We start from the raw sequence: 27618 nt of genomic DNA on the forward strand, positions 1-27618 counted from the left end.
AGAGCGCCCGGGGGTACGCTGGCCCCTCGCGGAGGAGGGTGGCGCGGCGATCCTGCTCTCTCCGTTGGATGTAAGGCAGCCCGCTCCTTGGCTGCGTGCCGCGGTCTTCACTGCAGCTTGGGAGGTCTGATTATTGTTTCCGTGAGCACATCCTTTCTCTGCTTATCTTCTGCCTTCTGTCCCTCTTAGAACCACCATGCTAGCTGGAGGCCAGCTCTCTTTGGGCTGGCTGAGGCGGGTTTCTTTCCCTTGCCACAATTTTTCAGTTTGGAGCAAATCAGTTAACCTGGCTAGACGTGGGAAGATTAAAACAGAAACCCCACAGGCACGTCCAGCCCCACACATCCAAACCGACATTTTTCTCTTTCCAAACTATGCCTTCTTTTTGTCTTCATCTGTTTCAGCCATCCAATCTATGATAAAAACCTACTAAATGTACCTCCAAAATAGCTCTTAAAAATCAGTATCTAGTATTTTTCCTTAGCATTTATCTTGATTTGTAACTGTGTGTGTTTGTGATTGTATGTTTTCCCCCGCCGGGCTGTGTAAGCTCCATGAGAACCGGGACCTTGTCTATTTTGTTCATTGCTGCATCACCAGCACAGTACCAGGCACGTGGTAGGTGATTAATAAGTGTTAATGGAATGAACAGATGCATAGCAAGCCCTGTGCTAGGTACTTGGTGTGTAAAAGGGTCTCAGATTTTAAGGTGAAACTACTCAGAGAGTTCCTGGTGATCCAGTGGCTAAGAATCCAAGCTCCCAATGCAGAGAGCCCAGGTTTGATCCCTGGCCAGGGACCTAGATCCCACATGCTGCAACTCAAGATCCCTCGTGCCACAAGGAAGATTCCGCATGCTGCAACTAAAACCCAGCACAGTCAAATAAATATTTTCTAAAAGTTGAAACATAAAGCTCTAACCTCAAGAAGTCATCTGTCCAACAAACATGCCCTAAGACCTTTTCCACACCAAGGGCTGGGGGGAACTGGTGCACAAGATAAGTAAGACTGCATTTCTACCTTCCCCCTACATCTTGGGTCTGGGGGAGAACCACACATGACTAACTTAGACAGTAAGATTTTGTGGTACTAGGGAGTCAGGTGTGGTGGTACCTACTGATCTCTAGAGTCAGAAGAGCCCAGGATTTGAAGTCTGATGTTCTAACTTCCCAGGCCAGTTTTGCTGCCTTCTGGGTGTGAGACCACAAGTCTCTTCTCTCTCTCAGGCTCTATCTCCTCATCTTAAAAATGGGGATAACAATGGGACATCCCTGTCAGTCCAGTGGGTAAGACTTCATCCAATCCAGGGGGTGTGGGTTCAACCCAGGGTCTTGGGAGCTAAGATCCCACATATCTCACGGCCAAAAAGCAAAACATAAAACAGAAACAATACTGTAACAAATTCGATGAAGACCTTAAAAATGGTCCACATTAAAAAAAACTTTAAAAATATATGGATAGCAATATCATCTCAAAGGGCTGAGACATGAAAGCATTAAGTGTCAGGTTTTATGACAATGTTGGGTGTAGGTGGGTGACCATAATTCTTAGTTTGCCTGGAACAAATTGATTGACACCTGTTGAGCCAAAGCAATTGATGATAGCATTCCCTTTCATTCTCAAATGGGGCTTTTCCCCTCATAGCTCAGCTGGTAAAGAATCTGCCTGCAATGCTAGAGACCTGGGTTCAATCCCTGTGTTGGTTGGGAATGATCCCCTGGAGAAGGGAAAGGCTACCAACTCCAGTATTCTGGCCTGGAGAATTCCATGGACTTGGGGTCACAAAGAGTTGAACATGACTGAGCCACTTTCACTTTCATTTTTCACTTTTCATTCTCAAAAGTGTCCTGGGTTTGGACAGTAAATCACGTGGTCATCCTAATAATAGGTTTGATTGACACTGGGGTTATTTACATCATATCCTGGAAACATGAGAGGAGGTGAGTCTGAAAGTAGAAAGGAGGGTGATGACCATGAAAATGAACCTGATTGCAAGCAGAGGGATTAGCATTTGCAAAGAAGCAAGATGCATGGAAGGAGATGCAGCTGGTTGTAGGAACTGTAGAAAGTTTTGAGGAAGTGTTGACACAAGCTTTCTTGTCCACAACTCCATTAGACTGTTCATCTCCATGACCCTAGTGGTTGGCAAACAGCCTTCCACAAAGTAAGTATAATACATGTTTGCTGAATGAGCAGATGAGAGTCCTTCTCTTTCCTGTCATCTTCCTGAGTCACTGCTCTGCTTGTATCAAGTGGAGACACAGAGGAAAAAGTGACAGGAATTGCTTTAGTCCCTTGCTTCAAGGGTGATGGATTCAGGAGACAAAACCCAGAAGAAATGGGGTCATAGCGAAGTCCAGTGGTATATGAGAGGTCACTTTTCTGCCAAAGCACTGGTGGTGGCAGCTTTGAGCTGAGGCAGGGTTTGTTTGAGAACCAGAGCCAAGATAAGCAAGCATTTGGTGTGTTGAGCTTTTCAGCAAGCTATTCAACAATTCTGCCAGTTGTTTCTGTCAGCTGCACAGGAGGAATCATCTCAAAGCCAGCTGGGTCTGTCTGGAATCAGAGGTCCCCAGGTCCTTCAGCACACTCTAACCCAAGGAACAAAGCAGCCTTCTCCCCCATCTTTCATCCCTACAAACAGGCACACATCTCCTCCAACCAACTGCTCAGGACATTGGTCGCCAAGAACAGAGTCAATGATGATTATAGGGAACTGTGGCTGAGATAATGTCACTTACTATTATAAATAGTACATGCCTCCCTACTACATTTTTCAGCCTCCTTTGCAATTAAATTGAGCCTGTGTCACAAGTTCTAATAGTCTATGAGTGGAAGTAACATATGTCATTTCCAGGCTGAAGTATTTAATTGCTGCTGCACAACCCTCCTGCTTCCCAGGTGGGGCAGTGGTAAAGAATCCGCCTGCCAATGCCGGAGACACAAGAGATGCAGATTTGATCCCTGGGTTGGGAAGATCCCCTGGAGTCGGAAATGGCAACCCACTCCAGTATTCTTGCCTGGAAAAGCTCATGGACAGAAGAGCCAGGTGGGCTACAGTCCATGGGGTTGCAAAGTGTTGGACATGACTAAACACACGTGTGTACACACACACACACACACACACACACACACACACACACCCTCCAGCTCTCTTTCCCCTATTGAGGCCATCCTTAACACCTTGGGTTGAGGTGGTAGAGCCCAGGAAGAAAGTGCCATGGACCTCTCTGAGTGACCAGGGTTGAGGTGGTAGAGCCCAGGAAGAAAGTGCCATGGACCTCTCTGAGTGACCAGGAGAGTGCCTTGCCCCATAGGCAGGCTTTGTATGAGTGGGAGAAATATACCAATGTGTTAAAGCATTGAGATATTCAGGTTGTTACCGCAGCAGAGCCCAGCATACTTTGACCAGTATACAGAAATCAATTGTTGTTTTAGCCATCTAGCACCAAATCTCCTTCCTCCTTGAGGACGAACATTTCGCCTCCTTATGGACCTCTTTGGTATTGCTAAATCCAATGATCACTTCTCTGTTCTTATTGGCGTTGACTTCTCAGTGGGATTTGTCATAATTGACCACTCCCCCTGGAAACATTTTATCTAGGTGTCTGTGACATCATACTAGCTTGAGTTTTCTCATGTGTCACAGCCCCTGCTTTTCAGTTTCTTTCACTGGCTCTTCTTCCTCTGTTTTACCTCAAAAGTTTGAAGTTTCCCAGGGTTTATTCCTAAGGACCTTTCTCAAGGTTTTAATACCACCCATAAAAGACAAATGGTTATCTTTTAGTACAGTTTCTACCAATCTTTATTAATAATAGAGCACCTATTTTTAGGGACACATTGTGCCCAGTTAAAAAGCTACATATCCCAGTATGGCCATGTGACTACGCTTTGGCTAATGAGATGTAAGCAGAAATGTGCCAGGCTTTCAAGGCAGTCTTTTTTTTTTTTTTAAGGCAGTCTTCTTAAAAGGAAAAGAGTGTACCTTTCTTCTCTTTTCCCTCCCCACTGTCTGGAATGTGGACAATAATGAGTTGACCTTAAGATTAGAAACCAATTGCTAAGAATGGCATAGCAGCCTTGAACTTTTATGAATTATTTCTCATGAAGAGAGAAATAAATTTCTATCATAAGCCTTTTTTTTTTCTTTTGTTATTTGCAACTGAGTCTAATCCTGCCTGATACCTTCCCATTGCTGTTAAAGCGGCTTGCTTGTCTCCCATTTGTAAGGCTGATTCCGTGTCTTCCCCCCAGTCAGAGCAGTGGGGGATCAGCAGAAAGGCACTTCCAGGCACCCCCAAAATGCTGGACATCCGTCCACAATTTGTAAGTAACCAAACTACCAGAAGGTTAGAATGGGCGGTGGACCTAGGAATAGTTTAGTAGGTCACAGAAAGTACTGAATGCTAGATTGAGGGAATTGGATTTTATTTTGTAAACCTCTCGCAGATAGGGAGACCCTGTCTGTTTCACCTAGTAATGCCTCCATTTAATAGAAGCTCAATGAATATATTCTTTATTAATTACTGGTTAATAAAAAAAACAACAAAAGATGTGTTGGAAGGTAGACCAGTTGGGAATCACTATCTGATTTACCCTCATCGGCTTTTTACAGATGGAGTAACTGAAATATCATTTGCTGGAAGCAGCAATCGGCCCAACCTCGAGGAAAGGCAAACCGAAAACTCCGCCGCAGGTTCGATGCGGCTAGGGGCGATGATATTGACGGAAGAGGCCAACTAAACTAGTTGAGTTACCTTCTTCTCAAGATGGCGGCCCTGGAATCACCTGCCCTCCGAGGAGGCGGGGCTCCGCCCCAGCACGCCCAGCGCGCCCCACCCCGCTCGGCCCCGCCCAGCGCACCCCCACCCTCCGGCATGGGCGGTGCGGGTTGTGAGGTGTCTCCGCGAAGCGCCTGCGCAGTGGGCATCGGCGCGCGGGGCGGCGGCTTTATAACCACTTCGTCGCTACTGCTTGGTTTCTATCTCTGGGAGGGAGGCTGAGGCGGCGGCGGCCCGGGCGCCGGCTGAGGGGGCGCTGAGGCGGGAGCTGTGGTGGCGCTGGGCGCCCCTCGCCCCTCGGCCTCTGGGGACGATGGGCTCCGAGAAAGACTCCGAATCGCCGCGCTCTACATCTCTACACGCGGCTGCGCCCGACCCCAAGTGCCGCAGCGGCGGCCGGCGCCGGCGCCTCACCTTCCACAGCGTCTTCTCCTCTTCGGCCCGCGGCCGCCGCGCCCGAGCCAAGCCGCAGGCCGAGCCACCGCCCCCGGCCGCGCCGCCGCCGCCCGCCCCGGCCCAAGCCTCGCCGCCCGAGGCGCTGCCCGCCGAGCCGGCCGCCGAGGCCGAGGCGGAGGCCGCGGCGACAGTGGGGCCCGGGTTAAACGATGAGGAGGCGGCGGAGGGCGGTGGCTCGGGCCCGGAGGAGGTGGAGTGCCCGCTGTGCCTGGTGCGGCTGCCGCCGGAGCGGGCCCCGCGCCTCCTCAGCTGTCCGCACCGCTCGTGCCGGGACTGCCTCCGCCACTACCTGCGCCTGGAGATCAGCGAGAGCCGGGTCCCCATCAGCTGCCCCGAGTGCAGCGAGCGACTCAACCCGCACGACATCCGCCTGCTGCTCGCAGACCCGCCGCTCATGCACAAGTACGAGGAGTTCATGCTGCGCCGCTACCTGGCCTCGGACCCCGACTGCCGCTGGTGCCCAGCCCCGGACTGCGGGTGAGCGCGGGGGCGTGGCCCTGGGGCGGTGGCCGAGGTGGAGGGGACCTGGGGCCGAAGGCTGGACCCTGCGTGTGGCCGGCCGCGAGGGGCGGTCCTCCACGCACCGTGTGTGTGTGTGTGTGTGTGTGTGTGTGTGTGTGTGTGTCCGTGTGTCCGTGTGTCCGTGTGTCCGTGTGTCCGTGTGTCCGTGTCCCAGCGTGGAGGGAGAGGTGAGGGATGACCAGTGGAAGGGAGGCCAGGCGGCAGTTACGGCGGGCTGAACCGGTAACCATCGGCAAGCCCAGCCCCTTGAGGTGAACGCACCCAGTACCCAACCCCTGCCTGAGGACTTGAGGTGCCGAGCACTGGGTAAGAAGGGAGCTGTCCATCAAGTCAGGAGGCAGCGAGAGGCTGTTTTTGGTCCGGCGAACGCCCCTCTCCAGAGGAAGGGGGTATCTCTGAATGAGGATGGGGAGCTGATATCTGGCAAAGGACGGAATAAGACATCATTCTGAAAGGGCAGCGCTTTGGAGGGGTGTGTCCAGTTGACTAGGGGCAAACTTCGCAGCGTTGCAGGAGAAGGTGTACTTTTGCTGAGACCACCACTGCTGAAAGTTGGGTTGCAGGTGACTGAAATGGCTCTAGCGGGAAAGGAGAGCTCACTGGCAGCGCTCGGGGGGCAACCTGGGCCTTGTGGTGTGTCTTCTGTGCCCGGCTATTGTGTGGCCACCCCTGTGGTCCTTACACTGCTGCGTTGGGTAGGGTGTAGAGTGGACAGACCCTTTCTTTGTCCAGAGAGGCAATGGGGGCACTGAGAAGGATGCCCAGAGGTTATGATTAAGAGAAAATGTGGTTCCCAGCTCCTCCAATCTTGAGTTCTTGATGTTGCACTGTGTAAAATGCAGAGACTTAATACCACCAGATTTTGCCATCTAGAGAATTCAGTGGAAAGCCCCCCCACCCCACCCCCAGCGCCTCCAGCCCCCAACCTTTAGTTTTTAAAATCTGATTGTGTGTTACTGTCAGTAATAGTAAGTTAATAATAGCATCCCATAAATGATTGCATGCAGGAAAGAGGGCCATCAGAGTGTGCCATTACCTGCTCTGTGACCTTGGCCGGATCAGTTTATTCTTGTGTGTCATGTTTTGAGGGCAGAAAGAGGCTAGGGACTCCTAGTAAAAAGCTGTGTGTTCTTTTCTTTCAAAAGAACTAAGGGCTTTTAATCATAACCTACATATCAAGGCTCTTTTATGATTTCCATGATGCTGCTATTTGTCTCATTCAAAAGAAGCTGTCATAGAGTGTCTAGGAGGGTAAGATGAGTTAGTTTCTTATTATTTTTCTATTCTGCCAAACTTGTTTAGAATGTATGTATTATTTAAGCTCACTGAGATGAGGTTTCTAAATTACTTTGAAATGTTGTGGTCAAAGGTTGAGGTGTTTGTCTATGGTAGGTCACTTTCACTTTCAGTTATTAATAATAAGTATCAGAAAAAAACCTTGTAGGCCCTTGGAAAAGTTTGCTTTTATCTGGAGATCTGGTAGTCTTCCTAGCCTTAAGAGGTTAATTTATGTGGTATTGAAGTTTTACACAGTATTGATCTATTTTCTGAACTAAAGGAATATTTACCTAAGAGAACACTGTTTGGTTCATTTTGGAGTAGTATATTATCTCCTCTTTGAGATGTGAATTTCCTTGAATTTTAACTGAGAAATGTGGCATCACTGACATTTTATTTCTGGGAAAGCTCTCTTTTTGTTTATTTCTCTGTGTCAATCTCTGTCTTTGCTCACATCAATTAAAATGGACAGGAATTAACTTACAATCTTGATGATAACTCTGCACCATTCCTGACTGGGAAGTTATTAAAGTATTATGCCATTTTTATATTAATCAAGTATTGAATTACTATCATATTATCATCCAGAGTTTCTTTTAATTAGTTAAAAAATTATAACAATTTTAATATAACTTTTAAATCTGGGAATTAAAGAAGGTGAAGTGTAGGGAGAGCAAGCAAACTAGCATCTGAGTATCCATGTGTCAGGCATACATAATTTAATTTGATCCTTGCAACATTGTAAGATACATTTGATCTAGTTTTACAGATAAGGAAACTGAAGTTTAAATGAATTGAGTGACTTATTTGGGGTCATACAACTAGTGGGTGGTGGAACCAGGCTTGGAACACTGGTGTTAATTCCAACCAAGGCTAGTATTCTTTTCTCTCAAAGCTTTAGAAAGCACAAGCTTATCTGCATTATTGGGGATGCTGCTGTTTGGGTCATTTCATCAAGTGTGGCCTACAACATTGAGAGAGCCAAAAAGGCTAGAATCTGGTTTCTTTTCTGATTCTTCTTGTTAACCGCCTCTTACCTACTTTTATTTTTCTTATCTGAAATAGGCCTAATCTTTTCCTTACTTGAGAGGCCTAATTGATATTTTCAGAGTGTTTTGAGAATTCAGATGAAGATATTAGATAAACAGGGAGTAACTTTGTATTTCTGTCACTTCTCAAATAGGTGGAGATGTGGCCAGTGGTTTTGCCATCTCTTGCTAATGTCATGAGAAAAATAGTTGTTTTGTTTTAATCAAACTGTTGTTCTTTTGGGTCAGGTAAAAGTCATGGATGAGAACTAGAAGAAGCCTAAGACCCCAGTTGTTTCTTCTCATACCTGATCATCTTACTGACCACAGATCAAGTTCCTGTCAGCCAAATTTATCAAGTTCTTGACTCTGTGTGTGTGTGTGTGTGTGTGTGTGTGTGTGTCTATTTGGTGGGGTGAGGGGAGAATATGAGTGATCTTACAGAGTTGTGATCACTAGTTTCACTGTGATTACTCATGATAAAAGCACTATATGTTAAAAGGTTATTTGTTTACGAATATTTTTGGAACATAGAAAAGAGTCTTGAATTTTTCTTTTTCTATACTTGAATACAATTTTATTATATTCATAAATAAGGAAACCAATTTCTGTGGGAAAACTTTCACATTAATATTATTAAGTACAGTATTACCAAATGTGATCTTTCTTTTCTTTTTTCTGCTGTGCATGCACAGTTTGTGGGATCTTAGTTCCCAGACCAGGGATCGAACCCTAGGCCATGGCAGTGAAAGCTGCTGAGTCTTAACCACTGGACCACCAGGCAGTTCCCACCAAATATAACCTTTAAAACATGCTTTCAAATGAGATAAAAATTCATTCAGAATACAGATAACTGACATTTTTATAGTCCTTTATAATCTTCAGACTATAACTTCATTCAAATAATTTCACTTTATTTTCATGCCGGTAGATGGTGGTAAACTCATTTGATAAAGGAGAAGGCAGTTCAGAGAAGTTTAAGTGTGGGACCCAGTGTCTCACCGTTGATAAATAGTACAACTGATCTGCTTCCCTTTAGAGTCTCTACTTAAGCACAAGGTCTTTTCAGAAACCTCCAAATCATGTAAACATATAATGTTTTCCTCTCAAGTGCCCTGTCTTTAAACCCTTTCAGAAGCTCTAGATTGTTGTTGTTCAGTCACTAAGTCATGTCCAGCTCTTTGTGACCCCATGAACTGCACCACACCAGGCTTCCCTGTCCTTCACTAGCTCCCTGAGTTTGCTCAGACTCAAGTCCATGGAGTCAGTGATGCTATCCAACCTTCTCATCCTCTGTCACCTGCCTTTTTCTCTTGCTCTCAGTCTTTCCCAGCATCAGAGTCTTCTCCATTCAGTCAACTCTTTGCATCAGGTGGCCAAAATATTGGAGCTTCAGCTTCAGCACCAGTCCTTCCAATGAATATTCAGGGTTGATTTCCTTCGGGATTGATTGGTTTGATCTCCTTACTGTCCGAGGGACTCTCAAGAGTCTTCTCCAGCACCACAGTTGGAAAGCATCAAGTCGGGTTTCTTTATGGTCCAGCTCTCACATCCAAACATGACTACTAGAAAAACCACAGCTTTGACTATATGGACCTTTTTCGACTATACGCTGTCTAGGTTTGTCCTAGAAGACTTGAGGTTTGGCAAAGGAGACAACAGAATATTTCCTGGCATACAGCAGGCAGATCTTCTGTACAGATGAATAGGAGATAAGACTGTCTTGACCTAAATTCTTTGTGCAGTCCACCACTTCAGCCTCTCATTGCTGCCTTTGTCTCCTGCGGAGTCCCCCTCCATACCTGTTCCCAGAAGGTAGTATTGTCTATTGGCCTTCCTAGACAACTGGACTGAATTATCCTAAAAACAGGAAGCTTCTGTTTGTCCCTAATACATTTAGGAGAGAAGAATAAGCTCCCTGAGCAAGGCAGATTTCTCAGTCAGTGAGGGAGGATTTATCCTTTCTGAAGCTTTCCTGAATCTTTTCTCTTAATTTAACTCTGTATCTCCATTTTCGCACCTCTGTATCTCCTACAACTCCACCCTCCACCATTTAGATCGTCTTCCAGCCCAATGTATCTTTTTCATATTTGCCAAAGTATTCATTCTAAAATAGAACATTTTATATCAGTCCCCTGCTTAAAACTGCTCATACCTGACCTATAAGATGACTTCTTATGTCTTTAAGAACATATTATTTATATGATCTATCCTTATGATAGAAGAGCCTTTATGGTTTCCAACCATCTTTTGATCTTATTTTCTATTTTTCACTTATATTTCTCAAGGTATAGGCATTATTGAAAAGAAAAATGTGTTGGCATTGAATAAGCTTGGGAAATGTTGGGTTGAACAAAATAAAGCAACTCTTATTTCTGAGCTCCTTAGACCCTTTAAACAATTCTAATACACACTGTAAATCTTGTTAATGCTAATACACAGGGTAAATCTTCAATCTAATATAATGTCCCTAAACTTAAATCACCAGGAAACATGTTTGTTTTTGTTTGTTTTTTGATGACATCTTTAAAGCAGACCTGACACTTTGGTTGTTTGTAGTTTTCTAAGCTCCTTTAACAGTTATTCTGGCCTGTTAGTGTCTTCTGTTAGTGTCCTTATTTAACACTAAATCTTGTTCTCTGAGTAAATTAAGAGCTCCTCTAGACTAAGATATCTGTGTTCCAACTTTTTCTACAACTCCGAACAGTCTTTCAATTGGGTCCCAGAAGAATGGGATGAGTAGTTAAATTTTTGATAAGGGAGGTAAAGAATACAAACACCACAGTTTTGAGAAGAGAAACAGATTAGAGGAGGGTGGGCAAGAAGAGGACAGACAGGTAATCAGCGGTCCTTTTCAGAATCATATGGTGTTGAACCTTAGGTGAGTTCTGAGTATTGCCAAAAGGACTTAGACATGGTCCTCTTGACAGGGTGTTTGGCCTGGTGGAGGAGACAGATAGATAGTTATAAATGCAGTGTAATAGGTACTGAAGAAAATACAGGTGTTCTTAGAAGACAGATGAAAGGTTTTGCATGATTGTGTCACTAAAGGCTTCATGGAGGAGGTGATACCTAATCAGGGCTTGAAGAATATGAGTAGAAATTTATGGTGGCTCAGACAGTAAAAGTATCTGTCTACAATGTGGGAGACCCGGGTTCGATCCCTGGGTCAGGAAGATCCCCTGGAGAAGGAAATGGCAACCCACTCCAGTACTCTTGCCTGGAGAATCCCATGGATGGGAGACCCTGGTAGGCTACAATCCAAGGGGTCGCAAAAAGTCGGACTCAGCTGAGCGACTTCACTTCAAACAAAGATGAGGGTAGAGAAAATTAGGTGTCTTAAACCAGAATGTTATAAGCAAATGCTTGGAGGTATGTAAATTCAAGACTAAGTCTGCAGTCTAGTTTGGTCTGCCTCTGGATGTGCAATATGGGGAGCATGATCTGGGAAGTGACTTGAGATTGATCTGTAAAGGTAGACTGGATTCAAATTGGTAGGTCTAAGTGTGCCATGCAAAGAAGTATAGATTTGAAGGACTTTTTTCTTTCTTTCTTTTTTTTTTTTTGAAGGATTTTAAGCAAAAGAGTAACATCATGATAGATAAACTTTTGGTACTGGAATTTGGATTGGAGTAGGGAATAAGCAGACCAGATAGTCTTGCAGTTGTCTGTTCAAGAGATGATATGGTTTTGAACTAGGGCAGTAAAAAGGAAGAGAGTGATAGTATGGCTCACTTGGCCTGTGTCATCCACCCTTATATATGTTCAGAGTCTGTGTGTAAATGAAGTTACTTGGCCTGGAACAGTGAAGTATAGGCATAATATAGGAACACATTTCTTTAACTACCAGGATTTGTTGGCACTTAATCAAATTTATACTAATGGGATTTCCACCCCCTAGGCCAGAGTAAGGTATTGTTGTGTTCTAGCCTGTCACATTATAATGTTTCTGAAGATAGCAAATTGACAAAATTAATAAGTTGTATGAACTTAAGAGGGAGAAAGGATGCTTCTGTTTTCTTAGCATCATGTAATTTCCTAGACCTTACTTTTAGCTCCTAATTAGCAAACCTGAATGCTCTGTTAAGCTAAGAAAGCAGAGTAGGAGAGAGATTCCAATGTAGGCCAGAGAAGAGAAAGAACAAAATAGTTTTTTTTTTTCTCTTTTCTTTTTTTGACTACCTAGGGTAGGAGATTGCCCTATTCAGAATTTAGGAATTTACTCCTCAAAAGGGCTTATACAGAATTTTATGATTACGTTATAGTAATTGGCATATAGAAAACCAATAGATACATAGATAAGTTTAAAAGATTGCTTTAGGGAAATGTAATGGCCCAAGAGAAGAGCTAGATGACCTGGGTAAAATAAAAAACCCAAAGAGGAGAGGGTCTCTATATCATTCCTTCAAAACAGGTGTTTTAAGCATGAATCAGTGTGCTAGACCCTGGAGATTAAAAAATGGTTGGTATTTTTCCTTGCCTAGTCTGGCTGGGAGAAGCATACATATAAACAGATATTTACTGTATAAGTATTGTGAAGTACTGTTAAGTATTGTGAAGTAATTATGCACAGACAGGAAGTGGGCAACCAACTGCCTGGAAAGGTTAAGTGGATTTTATAGAAAGGATGACATTTGAGCTGGTTCTTAAACTGATTAGTATTTGCCAGGGCAAGAAGTAAGCAAAGGGCATTTCAAGGCAGAAAGGAATAGAATATGCAAAGGCCAGGAAGTATGACAACATGTGCTGTGTATTTGTACCATAACTTTCAGGGCAAGATCTCAAATGCAATTTTAAAACATGTTTGGTTACACTTGAAAGCGGCAAGCACCTATACTTCCATTTTAGGGATAGAATCTAAAGTTTGGAGATTTTAATTAGCTCAGTGTCATGCAGTATGAGTCAGGGGCAAAGAGCCTAGACCAGGCACCCCAAAACCGGAATGCCAGGTCTCGTGCCCTGAGTAATTCTGTGTCACAATAATCGGTTGCTGTAGGTTCATTAGTATTTGAGGTTATTTTACTTCCTTCAAAATTCCACACCCAAAATTGATATTGTCAGTCCTATCAAATGTTCTTTATTAAAAAAAAAAGAGAGAGAAAAATCTGTTAATAAATATTACTCCCATTATGTGAAGTAGAAATGTATCATGAAATGTTCAAAGGCTTCCTGACTGGCAGTCTGTTTAATTTGTATTGTCTTGTCTGAAGTTGACTTAATACTTTTTTCTGAGATCACCTAGTACCTTTCTTATTTAACACAAAATAGCAAGCAAATCACTTTCTTCAGGAAAAATGTTGTTTATCTTTAGTAGTTATTTTGCAACTAGGTGGGATAAATTTGCTCAGAACTCCTACAGGATATGAATCATTTGCATTTATACATTGAATTCACTTTGCTCTTTCTGAAAAGCATTTTAATACAGCCTGTATTATATAACATAGATGAAACCTTATCATTGATATTTTCAGTGTCATTCTCAAATCAACTTGCAGAATCTATGATAAGCCTGGAACTTAAGTTGCTGTCATAAATATCTAGTGTACAATCAAATAAGCAAACTATAAAATAGATCTAAGAAAATGCTGTTATTCTTTTAAGTTGTTTGAGGTCTTTGGCTATTGGAGGAGAGCATGGAATAGGGAATGACAACACCAAGCCTGCAGTCATTGACTTGTTTAAAAATTGTTTGAACTTTCACTACTGCTATCTTCCCTTCTTTGTTTGTTTAAATTACTTTTTAAAAAAATTCTTATTTTAAATGCATCCACTTACTAGGGTAGCCTGTGCATTTAGTTGAGATTTTTAGAGTTAGAAAGGCTAATAGTTGTAAATACATTGGATTATTTGTAGGAAAATAATTCTTGGTAAATAAACATGAATTGTAAGAAAGTTAATGCTGGTTGGTGCTGATAGATTCTGAATTGTGTTTCATAACTAAGAATATGTATCAGAAGGGATTAGGAGGAAATAATTGCCATATTCCATGTTGATTAATAAGACTGATGAGTGGTATTCTTGGATTCTGGAACCTGTCGAGAAAGAAGATATTTCAAGGTGTACATTCAAGTTGGAAAAAATTATGGAAAGATAAAATGAGCTTTCAATTGTCTCTCAGTCTGTCATGAGGTCAACTTCACTGTGAAACCTGAAAAAGTATTGAAATCATAAAACTCCCAGAAGAAAATATAGGTAGAACACTGTTTGACATAAATTGTAGCAATATTTTTTTTTGATCTATCTCCTAAAGCAGAGGCAATAGCAAAAATTAATGATCCTTGGACTTCCCTGGTGGTACAGTGGATAAGAATCTAGCTGCCAATGCGGGGGACATGGGTTTGATCCCTGGTTCCGGAAAATTCCACATGCCCAGGAGCAACTAAGCCCACTTGCTACAACTACTCAGCCCAAGCTCTTGAGCCTGTGAGCTGCAACTGTTGAGCCCACATACCACAACTCCTGAAGCCCATGCCCTGGAGAGTGTACTCCGCAGTAAAAGAAGCCACCACAATGAGAAGCCCCTGAACCACCGTGAAGAGGAGCCTCTACTCACCGCAACTAGAGAAAGCTTGTGCACAGCAACAAAGACTCAGCACAGCCAAAAAAGATAAGGGACCTAATTAAACTTAAAAGCTTCTGTACCACAAAGGAAACCATTGACAAAACAAAAAGACAACCTACTGAATGAGAGAAAATATTTTCTAATGATATGCGTGATAAGGAGTTAATATCCAAAATATATAAGCGGCTCATACAAATCAACATCAAAAAAACAAAAACAAACAGTCCAGTTGAAAAATGGGCAGACCTGAATACACATTTTTCCAAAGAAGACATACAAATGATCAAGTCACATGAAGAGATGCTCAGCATCATTCGTTAATCATCAGAGAAATGCAAATTAAAATCAGTGAGATGTTATCTCACACCTATCAGAATGGCTATCATCAGCATGGCCACAAATAACAAATGCTGGCAAAGATGCAGAGAAAAGGGAACCCTCATATACCATTGGTGGCAATGTAAATTGGTGTTGCCATTATGAAAAACAGTATGGAGATTTCTCCAAAAATTAAAAATAGAATTATCATGTGTGCGTGCATACTAAATTGCTTCAGTCATGTTCAACTCTGTGTGACCCTATGTACTGTAGCCCACCAGGCTCCTTTGTCTATGGGATTCTCCAGGCAAGAATACTGGAGTGGGTTGTCATGCCCTCCTCCAGGGGATCGTCCCGATCCAGGGATGGAGCCTGTGTCTCTTGTTTCCTGCATTGGCAGGCAGGTTCTTTGCCACTAGTGCCACCTGCAAAGCCCCTGGAACCCAGCAATTCCATTCCTGGGTATTTATCTGAAAAACAAAGACAAAAACAAAAAAATACCCAACACTAATTGAAAAAGATGCATGCACCTTAATAGCAGCATTTATAACAGCATTATTTGCTGTTGCCAAAATATGAAAGTTGCCAAGATATGCAGTTGCCAAGATATAAGACTTCCCTGATAGTCCAGTTGGTAAAGAATTTGCCTGCAATGCAGGAGACCCCAGTTCAGTTCCTGGGTTGGAAAGATCCGCTGGAGAAGGGATGGGCTACCCACTCTAGTATTCTTGGGTTTCCCTTGTGGCTCAGCTGGTAAAGAATTTGCCTGCAATGCAGGAGACCTGGATTCAACCCCTGCGTTAGGAAGATCCCCGGAGAAGGGAAAGGCTACCCACTCTGGTATTCTGGCCTGGATAATTCTGTGAACTGTATAGTCCATGGGGTCACAAAGAGTCAGACACGAATGAGCGACTTTCACTTTCAAGATATGGAAACAACGTAAGTGTCCATCAACAGATGAATGATTTTAAAAATATGGTGTACGTATACATTAGAATGCTACTCAGCCATAAAAAAATTTAAATTTTGCCATTTTCAACAACATGGATGGACCCAGAAGATATTATGCTAAATGAAATAAGCCAGAGAAAGAAAAATATAGATGATATTACTTATATGTGCAATCTAAAAAATAAACTAGTGACTACTAAAAAAACAGACACACAGATATAGAGAACAAACTAGCGGTTACCTGTCGGGGAGAGGGGAGGGTTATGGGACAGACAAGATAGGGGTAGGGCATTAAGAGGTACAAACTACTATATATAAAAATGTTACAAGGATACATAGTACAGCACAGGGAATATAGCCAAAATTTTATAACTATAAATGGAATATAGCTTAAAAGTTGTGAATCATTGTTGTACACCTGAAACATATAATATTGTACATGAACTATACCACAGTTTTTTAAAAAGTATACTTGCTTTAGTTTTTTCTGTTGTTCTTTATTATACAAATGTTCTGTCCTTTAAACAAATCCTGATTTCTCTAAATATAGCAAACTATCAAAAGGAAATAGTTTTATACCCTTATTTATGAAACTTGCTATGACAAACTATTCCCAAAGCAGCTTAAACTATGACTGAATACATGCTAGGAATTCAGGCTGAAAGTCCAATGGTTAAGACTCTGTGTTTCCACTGCAGGGAACATGGGTTCAAATTCTGGTTGGAACTTTCTCACACAGAATATGCGTGCGTGTTACACATATGTGTGTTCTTTCCTCTATACCATATGAACTGGTGGGGGACACCAAACAGCGTTACCCCACTGGAACCAATGCATAATGTCTTAGCTTATTTATATCTTGTCCTATTTCCTTACCCAGGTATGCAGTTATTGCTTATGGCTGTGCCAGCTGCCCAAAGCTGACCTGTGAGAGGGAAGGCTGCCAGACTGAGTTCTGTTACCACTGCAAGCAAATATGGCATCCAAATCAGACATGCGATATGGCCCGTCAGCAGAGGGCACAGACGTTGCGAGTCCGCACCAAGCACACTTCAGGTCTTAGTTATGGACAAGAATCTGGACCAGGTATAAGTTGGCGTAGTCTCATTTGTCTCTTTATTTGATATTTCATAATGTGAGCCCAAAGTTGGGAGAGATTACCTTAATGTATGACTCAAGCATTAGAAAGCAGAAACTATTTGGTAATACTCTCAATAGTATATTTAATATGTAGCTTCTCTCTCTAGCCATTTATAGGCTGTCCAACCCAGGTGAATTGGAATAAAGTAAAACTGAATTCTGTAGTTTCTACCTTCTTAGTAATATGTCTCAGATTGGAGAGCAGTTAGGTACTTTTGCTAGGGGCTTTTTCAGTCCTTTCATCGTGAGCAGAAAGACATTTAGTATTAAACCTATACTGTTTTCCTACTAGCTTTAAGTACATCACTGTTTTTGGAAGTAGGGTACAGATTTGAGGAAAGCAAGTGATGTTGGTATGGATTAATGATTAACCTTAAAAGAAGGAATATCACACATTCAGTTTCAACCTTGACATGTCAAAGGAAACCTATTTTAAAATGTCAGTGGGCTTACTACCTTTTATAAATGTGCTTAATTTCACTGTTGTCATTTGAGAGAAGCTGGAAGGAAAGATTTACCATTCACTTTTTCCTGGCACAACCTAATCTCCTTTTTGTTTTTAATAGGTTAGTTCCTAGCTTGCTGTGAAAATTACCAGGTGTATGCTACTTAGCACACATACTTGTTTTTAGGTTTTGAATTTTAAAGTATCATGGCAAGAGGCTGTGGATTATATTAACAACAAACCGCAGTAATACTTCTTGAACCTGTGAAAGGAGTTTCCTGAACTAAGATTTTTCAAGACTTAAAGCCAAATGCAGGCTATAGACTGTTCTTCCTGTGGAACTGTGCTTTTCATTCTGCCAGCCTATTGACTGCTGAAATTCCATTTTTCTTGGAACCATCTTTCTCTCTAGGGAAGTCTCTTTGCTCAGAGTATGGCTCACGTGCTGTTGACGATGCCAGTTTGGGGGATAGGCAGCTCAATAGGAGACAGGATCCATTTTATGAAATTTCCTGAGGTCTAGACGTAGCCAGCCTTCCAGCGAAGTGGGTTGCGCAATCTGGAGTCCTCAGTCAGGAATTCTTGACTGTCTCATTTCTTATGCATACTCCTGGGAATAATAAAACCAAACTAGGTTTAAGTAAGGGTATTTTTCTACACACTCTTTCTCCCTCCCCTCAGCAGACGACATTAAGCCATGCCCACGATGCAGTGCTTACATTATCAAGATGAATGATGGAAGCTGTAATCATATGACCTGCGCGGTGTGTGGCTGTGAATTCTGTTGGCTTTGTATGAAAGAGATCTCAGACTTGCATTACCTCAGGTGAGATGAGAAAGTGTCCTTTTTTTTTTTTGGAGTATAATTGCTTTACAGTGTTGTATTAGTCTCTGCTGTGCAATGAAGTAAATAAGTCAGCTAAAATGTACACTTACATCCCCTCCCTCTCGAACGTCCCTTCTGCCTCCGCCATCCCAGCCCTCTAGGTCGTCATAGGGCACCAAGCTGAGCTCCCTGTGCTGTCCTGCCTCTTCTCATTAGTGTCTGTGTCACGCACAGTGGTGTATATATGTCAGTCCTGCTCTCCCAGTTCATCTCACCCTTCCCTCTGACATCAGTAAGAGAACAAGACCATAAAAGCAGTAGGTCCATTGTTTTTATTTGTAGTCTTCGTCTCTTACTGACTGAGGGAAAAGGATGTCAAAGAGACATCATCTGTCCTCTCATTACAGCATAAGGAAGCTATAAAAACTTCCTCTGAAACACCCTTCCAATCATGTTTTTCTCCAGCTCAGCAACTTCCAGTGACTGTATTCCCTTACCTTCCAGATAGAGTTCAACTTCCTTAGGGATGGCTTTTAAGGTTTTTTTTTACAGTCTGGCCCCAGTATACTTTCTACCTTTTTCCATTTTGCTTTCATAAATACTATATCCCAGATTATCTGTGTCTCTTCTGTGCTGTTAGCTCCCTGACCGTTCATGTTCTTTGCTTTGCCTGGAATGCCTTCTAATCACCTCACCTCCCAGCAACCTCATTTTATCTCAACTTGTTCAGTTCTTATCCAGTCTTCAAGAGCCACTTTAAATGCCATTCCATCTGTGATGCCTTCCCCCAGCTTTTTCTGCCTCATTCTTCTTTACTGACATTCTTTACATGTTCCTTTATAAACATTATGACTTTTACTTCGTTTACATGTCTAATTTTGTTAAGCTATATTATGAATCTTAAGGCCGATGTTAACCTTTTTACAATTCCTTGGATGTAGTAGTCATTGAAATATTGTCCTGAAGGAGGTAATATTTACAAATTTAACATTCATTGTGTGGATGAAACACTTTCATTTCCAACTTAGCAAACATTTGAGTACTTACAGTATACCAGTTATTACGGACCTAGGAGTACATAAGATATGACCCCTAACTTTCAAAATTGCTTACCCTGTCTAGTAGAAAAGACAGCACACAGGGAGTAAACAAAAATGGCTGGACTCAGAACAACTAAATGTAAAAGTGGGCAAACTCAGACTATGAAACTGTTGTAAAGGGTGTGATGAAATATTTTTAAATCCTATCCTAGGAAAATGATTTGCAGTATCTATATATGCCAAGAAAACTATGCAAATCAAAGAGAGTTCCTTCACTGCAGAATACAAAATGTTTGGATGGGATGTCAAGTGTATAGACTATACAGGTTCCTGTGTAGTATCACACAAAGAAGTAGGTTCATTTTGGTGGGTTAGAGAGGATAGAGTTCAGCAGAAAAGAATGGAAAAGAGGTTTCAAGTTTAGTTTACAAAAAAATTAAAGAGCCAGAACTCTCCTCATGCGATATATTCATTTCTTATAACCTCCTATAACTATTAATCACTCTTATAGAAAAGAAGGCTCTTGCTCTTATCAAACTCTCTGGTAACAATCACAGCATTTGTAATATTGACATTAACTTTGGCATATTTCCTCTGCAGCCCCTCTGGCTGTACCTTCTGGGGCAAGAAGCCGTGGAGCCGTAAGAAGAAAATTCTTTGGCAGCTGGGCACATTGATTGGTGCTCCAGTGGGGATTTCCCTCATTGCTGGCATTGCCATTCCTGCCATGGTCATCGGCATTCCTGTTTATGTTGGTAGGAAGGTAAGATGTTGTGTTCCGTCCCTGTTCCATCTTCAGGTCTGTTGGTAGAGTTTTGAAGGAAATGGGGAGGAGCTTCTATTTCAGAGCTGCCTGAAAGCCAAACTGGTTCTTGAATAATAATAACATTAATTTTCTAAATGGATTTTCATAAACCCCTAAGAGATCTAAAAGTTCTTATTAACATCCTGGGCCTGGTTTGTCTCAGTGACTTAAAGGTGAAATGCTTACTTCACTCCCCTACGTTGTCTCTTCTTATATTAACTTTTTCATATTAGTTTATACCTTCCTGGTCTGAGTTAGATTAAAATGTGAGAAAGATGTCTCTTTGAGATGAGGGACTATGTTATAATATAGATAACTTATAAGGGAATATTTACTTATCCTTTTTCTCCCCAGCGAAAAGATTGATGTCCTAACTCGCTGACCGGTATTTTCTTTCTTCTTAGATTCATAGCAGGTATGAGGGAAGGAAAACCTCCAAACATAAGAGGAATTTGGCGATCACAGGAGGAGTGACTTTGTCGGTCATTGCATCCCCTGTCATTGCTGCGGTTAGCGTCGGTAAGAAGCTAGCCAAGACTACGACTCCCTCCCCAACCTGACCTCACCCCACTCCACCTACTCCCATCAGCTTTCTGGCTTCACAGTTTAGCTAGCTGGCCAGATGTTTCACCTCTGGAGGCTCCTACATTTTTATGTCAGACCCACCTTGGGAGTTAACTCTTGTAGGCGCTGTTATTGTTGTTATTATCAAGCTTCTATGGTGGCTCAGATGGTACAGAACCTGCCCACAATGTGAGAGACCTGGGTTTGATCCTCGCATCGGGAAGATCTCCTGGAGAAGAGAATGGCAACCCACTCCAGTATGTTTGCCTGGAGAATTCCATGGATAGAGGGGCCTAGAAGGCTACCGTCCAAGGGGTCTCAAAGAGTCAGACATGACTGAGCAAATAACACTTCACTTTCATTATTATTATCAGCCACACTAAAGTATCAGAGTTTGAGATCTTTTATTCTTAAGTTAGTACCTAGAACTCCATCTGGCACATAAAAAAAGGTTGAATTAAAGGATATTACTTTAAGGCCTAGTTTTTCACCTTTTCTCTTCCCTCTCCACTGCTATAAAACCCACAAAACAAAATTTTGATTTACTTAATGCCTCATAGTATTTTGGGAGGCATGAGGGTTTGTTTTAGAATAATAATAAGATAACTCCATTTGCCAGGAGCAGGTCTGAAGGTTTTGCCTATATTAATTCATTTAATCCTCACAACAGCATAGCTGTGACAGAAGGTATAGTAAGTTGTCCCGTTAGCTGGGACATGAATCAGGGCAGTCTGACTTGAGTCTGGGCTCTTAACAACTAAGCCTTTCTGCCTTCCACAGCAGTAAGATTTTAGAATTAACACTCAGGGGTGGGGCGGGGATCCTGAACCCTCAGAGTCACTTGTTTCATGTTTGATTATGAATTCGTTCTGGGATTAGCATCTCAGCAATGAATGGAAGTGGGGAAATGAAAGCAACATACAAATTTGCTGTGCTGGGCCCTATGCATGCATTGATCGTTAGTAGCCTGAGGAAGACATGTCCAAGGTTGTAATGGCTGGTAAATTGAAGCCAGGATGCTAACCCAGGCCTTTCTGATTCCACGTCCAGTCATCATTCTGTTAGACGAGGCTGCTTCTTTAGCACAGTCATATTCTGTCTGTCTTCAACCCTTTATAAAGTAGTTTGTCTGTCTTCAGCTATGGGAAGGAGAATTCAGGACAGCTGCAACCCAATGGGCCTGCTGACGTGTTTCCTTCTCTTCCCCAGGTATTGGCGTCCCTATCATGCTGGCTTATGTCTATGGGGTTGTGCCTATTTCTCTCTGTCGAGGAGGTGGCTGTGGAGTTAGTACAGCCAATGGGAAGGGAGTGAAAATTGAGTTTGATGAAGATGATGGTCCAATCACAGGTAAAAGAATTTTCATTTCCGTTTGAATTTATGGGACACAAGATAAAAGTCAGTAAAATTCAGCACATTTTACAGAGAGATTGACATTGGATTACTTTGGATAATGAGCTTTATAGGAGGTAAAGTATTTTTAGCTTTTCATTTCTTTGTTCCAGAGTTATTAGGTTAATTCCTCTGGTACTTGCCTCTGTGTGGCAGGTACTCCAAGTAACTCTTAAGTATGCTGGTAATAGTAAATTATATAGGTATAATAAAGTCTTATATCTGCATAATACTTTATAATTTTCAGAAGACTTTACACAGTTATTATTTCACTTGGTTTTTACAACAGCTCTGAAGAGAGAGGACCAGGGCTGTTATTATCCCCGATTAATTGGAACCTCTTTAAGCCTTAGTCTCAGCATCTGTTAAATGGGTTTAAGAACTTCTGAAGAGCTAGAACTGTAGCAGGTCTTCTGACTTATGCTTTGATGTTGTTTCCACTTTACCATATTAACTAGCCTGAGACACAGAGATCCCTAGAGATTTTTTCAAACTTCCTACTAGAATCAGCACATGACCTAAATGTATTTGGAAACATTTGTTTGATTAGGTGGCATCTATAGCATAATGGAAAGAATAGTGGACTCAGAATCACATGGCAGTATTGTGTGACTGACCATAGATAAGACATTTAGTTCTAAGCTTTCATTTCCTCATCTAAAATTGGGGTTACTAGTCCCTATTTCTTGGGAAAATTAAATGTGAGCATATGTGAAAATAACCTGATACATGGTGGCTGCATGTAGATGCTATTCATTAAGTGAATAAATGAGTATTTTTCTACATGACTATTCTCTCCTCTGAAGAGTCATTGCAAGAAGATCCCAGACCCTGTTTTGATATTGTGCCATCTTCAGTTGTGATGTTTGATTCCATCCCCAGTGGCAGATGCCTGGCGAGCCCTCAAGAATCCCAGCATTGGGGAAAGTAGCATCGAAGGCCTAACTAGCGTGCTGAGCACCAGTGGAAGCCCTACAGACGGACTCAGCGTTATGCAAGGTCCATACAGCGAAACAGCCAGCTTTGCAGCCCTCTCGGGGGGCACACTGAGTGGTGGCATTCTTTCTAGTGGCAAGGGAAAATACAGCAGGTAAGCGATTTCTGACAGAACTGGTTGGACTTATGAGAAGTAACATATCATGTTGAGCCATTTCTTTGTACCAGGCATGTCTCATGTAGCATCTCGTTTTAATATAATCATCAATGGTGTTTTTGTGTTTGTTTTTCTTTTTTTAACTTTTGCAATTAGAAAACAGGCTAAAAAGGTTGAGTGACACAACATAGAAGTTCTGTGTTTCTTCCCACTGTGCCATAGTGACTCCATATAAAGAATAATCTTGACTTCAGATCCTCCCTCTATTGTGTTAGGCTGCCTCTTTTAGAAAGGGGAAGCATGCATTTTTGTAGAATTCCCAAGACTATGCCCTCCATTAGGATTGTCACTGGCTTTTAGTTGAACAGCATTTATGCTGTATCTTGTTGGCTTATTGGTACTGTGATCCTTATAACCTTCCTGTTCTGATTCCCATTTGATAAGAAAAATCAATTCTATAAACTTGTGTTCAGAATATGTAAGTCTTTATGACTGAAATGGTTGTGATTTGGTTGGTTGTTTCACCAGGTAGATAAAACAGAGCACATTCAGAGGAGCATAGCAGATGTTACGTGAGAAGCAGTTACTTGAATGCCCTGGAGAAGAGAGGCCTGAGGAGGGGTAGAGGTGATACAAAACAAGGTACAGAGGTGGAGGAGACGCTGCCTTCAGTTACCTGCAGGGCCTTGAAGCGGAAAAGGATTAAGACTTCTGCCTCATGCCAGGAGATAGATTAAGATAATTCGGCAGAGGCTAGAGGGAAACAAATTTTGTTTCATTATAGAGACTGTAGGAAAAATCTGTATAAAGTCCAGAGAAAGAATGGATTATATCAGTAGATAATTGAGCTCTGTACCTCTGAAAGTATTTGAAGTGAGACCAGAGGGCCAATTGGCTATTAGGAGGTCAAGCAACAGTTGGCAGATGGGCTGGATCCCACACCTGAATGCGTGTCACTCACTTGGGAGCCTTTTAAAAATAGATTGCAGTGCTCTATCCCAGAATTAATAAATTAGAATCTCCCAGAGTGGGACCTAGGAATCTCTGCTTTGAAAATTCTCCCCAGCTGATTCTAGCATAGCCATTGCACAGACCAACTTCTAGGGACCACTGAAGGAGATGGCCTTTGTGAAAGGCCTCTTCCAGTTCTGAGAGTGATCTATGGCAGAGCTGAGACTAGGACCCAGGTCTCTGACTCAGTGCACTTTCCATTGCACTGCCTCATTTTCCTGGACTGTGGCACATTCCTGAAGGGCATCTAAGGCTGGAGGAGCAGAGCAGAGACTCAGACAGCAGGATGGAGGTTGACTGAATGTGCGGCTGTAGGCTGCTGCTGACCTGTTGGTGTCTCCTGACTCTGGTTCTCTCTTGTTAGGGGATCCCGCCTCCACATGCTGGAGAATTCACTGCTGTGCTTTCTTAAAACCAACACCCCTGTAAATAAGCAGACATAATTGGGGACTGACTTGCTGAAACTGCAGCTTAGCCAGGCCAGCTGTTCCAGTTCTGTGAAACCCTTTTATAGGAAGTGAATGAGTCAGATGGGTTTGACTGTGAAACCCATTATGAGGAAATACTTAAATGTGCAACCAAATGATATTGGAGCCAAGATAGGAAAAGCTATGGGTCCTCCGAGACACCATTGGGAAAGTTTGCTGCAGTTGGAGGTTGACTCTTATGTGTCCTTTAAGCTCATAGCCTGGGGGTGATTTGATTGCTGAATGTTTAAGTTCCTAGTATATGCAAGACATGGAGGTAAAGTGTAAAAGAGACGTGGCCTCTCCTCTTTTGGAGCTCACAACTGAGCGTGAAAGAGATGTGTAAATTGATTTAATAAGTAGGTAGTTGCTGTGGAGCACTTTGCAGAAAGTGGTCTGACGGAAGAAGGAAGGGAGATAATGCTTCGTTGTTCTTAAGAACTGAGTATGAATTTGTCACATAGAGAAAGAAAACTTCAAAGAGAGGGACTAGCATATGCAAAGTCAGAGAGGTATAAAATGTGTATAGGTGTGTAAGGGGAAAAAATCCAATGTGATTAGGATTTAGGATCTATGGTAAGAAGTGGAACTGGAGACAGCTTGGAGGCAGATCAGGTAGACCTTAAATGCCTAATGGCAAGGGGGGGAGCCAAGAGAGGGGCTATTAGAGTAATTAGGTTATTATCCACTTTGGCACTGATCTGAAAGTTGTTTGACTTGAACTTACGGCTACTGGAGACAGCACAATTGCAGTTACCCACGCGGGAGCTGTTGAGAGCCTGAAGTTAAGCAGTAGCAGTGGGGATGGAAAGGAGGGGACGATTTCAAAAGATAACTTTAAGAGAGAAAGTGTGTGGGCATCTCTTTGAGCTATTTGGCATTTGGAGACGATCAGATCAACTCAGTTTGCAAGAGAATAATGTAAGTGGTATGTGCCAGGAAGCGGACTGTCTTTAAATACCCAGGTCTCATATTAACTTAAATGTCCCCTCTTTACACAGGTTAGAAGTCCAAGCCGATGTCCAAAAGGAAATTTTCCCCAAAGACACAGCCAGTCTTGGTGCAATTAGTGACAACGCAAGCACTCGTGCTATGGCCGGTTCCATAATCAGTTCCTACAACCCACAGGACAGGTATGTGAACAGTCAGATGCCTAGGAGAAGTTGCATTTTTTGGTTGAGTTTTGGCCTTAGAAGCTCAATGCCTCATGTTAGGGCTCTATGTACCATATAGTGGGATACATGGTGTCTATACCCTGTGGATTCATGGAGCACATTCTTGGTATGGGAGTGTTTGGCATCTCTTGATTGATTCTTCTGTTAGCACTTGATTTTTAGAGGTTTTTTCTTCCTTTTTATTTTTGGCTGTTGCAACAGTGTAATTATTCACATGGAACTTAACAAGCTAGATGGGTATTCACTGATGTTTATGGCTCTATGGTTTCTGTTCTTACGTTGATCCTTGCTTGATGTGGCTCCTGTAGCCTATTTCTCTATTTTTGAGAAGCTAGTGTATCTGGCATGGTGTGATTACAGCACTCCCTACTGGAGAGATTCTGGTTTCTTCTCATTGTAGCAGAGAAGTAAAAAGCTGTGACTCTTTCACTTTAATATTTTGAGGAAGATAGTGTGAGGTTCTTTCTGATCCTTAGTTGAATTTTGGAAGCTCATTTTTAGTTGTTTAAAGAAATTGGCAGAATAACTAATAAGGATATATAGCACAGGAAACTCTTCTCAATATTCCATAATGACCTATGTGGGGAAAGAATCTTTAAAAAGAGTGGCTATGTGTATAGGGATAACTGATTCACTTTGCAGTACAGCAGAAACTAATGCAACATTGTAAGTCAGCTATACTCCAATAAAAATTTTTAAAAAAATTGTCAGAGATGTTCGCATGCATATTTTAAATCAGCAAGGAGATCTCATTGTTCTTCTCCACCTTATTTGAGTACTAGATTAAATTTTATTTTCTCTAAAAGTGAGCTCTAGTCTACTATTTACCTATTTCTTTGGACTTTCTAATCCTGAACCCACAAACTGCTTTTACCAACAGGTGTAGCATGACCCATGCATGATTCAGCAAAGTGGATTTTGTCTCCACAGAGAATGCAACAATATGGAAATCCAAGTGGACATTGAAGCCAAACCAAGTCACTATCAGCTAGTGAGTGGCAGCAGCACAGAGGACTCACTCCATGTTCATGCACAGATGGTGGAGAACGAAGAAGAAGGCAGTGGTGGCGGTGCCGGCAGCAGTGGCCACGGTGAAGAGGACCCCCCCTGCAAACACCAAAGCTGTGAACAGAAAGACTGCCTGGCCAGCAAGCCTTGGGACATCAGCCTGGCCCAGCCCGAGAGCATCCGCAGTGACCTTGAGAGCTCTGATACACAGTCAGATGACGTGCCAGACATCACCTCAGATGAGTGTGGCTCCCCTCGCTCCCAAGCCGCAGCCTGCCCCTCAACACCCAGAGCCCCCGGTGCACCAAGCCCAAGTGCCCATATGAACCTCTCTGCCCCACCTGAGGGCAAGACTATCTTGAGGCCAGAAGATGCAGAAGGCAGAGTATGAAGTGGAATGAATGCTCCTGTTCTGAGAAGCACACTTGTAACTGCATCTTTTGGAATCTTTTTGGGGGGCAGGGATTTCTGTACTTTTATTTCAGAGATTCTCTGGTCACAGGTTTTCCCCAGGGAAATTCTGAGAAATTTGCAGTTTCTTACCAGATGAAACATGGAAATTTTGCCCTTAGTTCCACGCATCCCCACATCTCCTTCGCCCCCCCCCACCCTTTTTTAGTTTTAATTTATTGGTTAAACTTATGGTGGCAATCCGTGAGGTGTGTCAAAGAGTGTACAGATGTATGTGTGTATATTGTATGTATGCTAACATATTACTGAAGGACACATTTTAATAAATAAAAATTTCTGTCGTAA

The 27618-nt window shown here is 42.5% G+C and overlaps 1 protein-coding gene across 3 annotated transcripts; it reads left to right on the plus strand.

Moving 5' to 3' along the window:
* Positions 1 to 27618, plus strand: RNF19B (ring finger protein 19B). Of its 3 annotated transcripts, XM_069574750.1 has the most exons (10): positions 1 to 124; positions 4616 to 5714; positions 16777 to 16982; positions 18163 to 18307; positions 19948 to 20110; positions 20557 to 20671; positions 21926 to 22066; positions 22991 to 23198; positions 25681 to 25812; positions 26785 to 27618. In XM_069574750.1, the coding sequence occupies exons 2-10, from the start codon at positions 5095 to 5097 to the stop codon at positions 27251 to 27253; spliced, it is 2199 nt and encodes a 732-aa protein (XP_069430851.1). In that variant the 5' UTR covers positions 1 to 124; positions 4616 to 5094; the 3' UTR covers positions 27254 to 27618. The 3 variants fall into 3 exon arrangements, with proteins under 3 accessions (XP_069430851.1, XP_069430854.1, XP_069430852.1); XM_069574753.1 differs by lacking the exon at positions 1 to 124 and having other exon boundaries at positions 3946 to 5714; positions 18166 to 18307; positions 26735 to 27618; XM_069574751.1 differs by lacking the exon at positions 1 to 124 and having other exon boundaries at positions 3946 to 5714; positions 18166 to 18307.

Source organism: Ovis canadensis, chromosome 2 (assembly GCF_042477335.2).
Source record: "Ovis canadensis isolate MfBH-ARS-UI-01 breed Bighorn chromosome 2, ARS-UI_OviCan_v2, whole genome shotgun sequence".
In the NCBI taxonomy this organism is placed as follows: Eukaryota; Metazoa; Chordata; class Mammalia; order Artiodactyla; family Bovidae; genus Ovis; species Ovis canadensis.

Bases quoted from the DNA above. Each gene is read 5' to 3' on its own strand.
- RNF19B (XM_069574750.1), top strand. From the start codon at position 5,095: ATGGGCTCCGAGAAAGACTCCGAATCGCCGCGCTCTACATCTCTACAC. The intron at 16,983-18,162 runs GTATAAGTTGGC...CCCTCCCCTCAG, and splicing joins TGGACAAGAATCTGGACCAG to CAGACGACATTAAGCCATGC. The intron at 22,067-22,990 runs GTAAAAGAATTT...TTCCATCCCCAG, and splicing joins AGATGATGGTCCAATCACAG to TGGCAGATGCCTGGCGAGCC.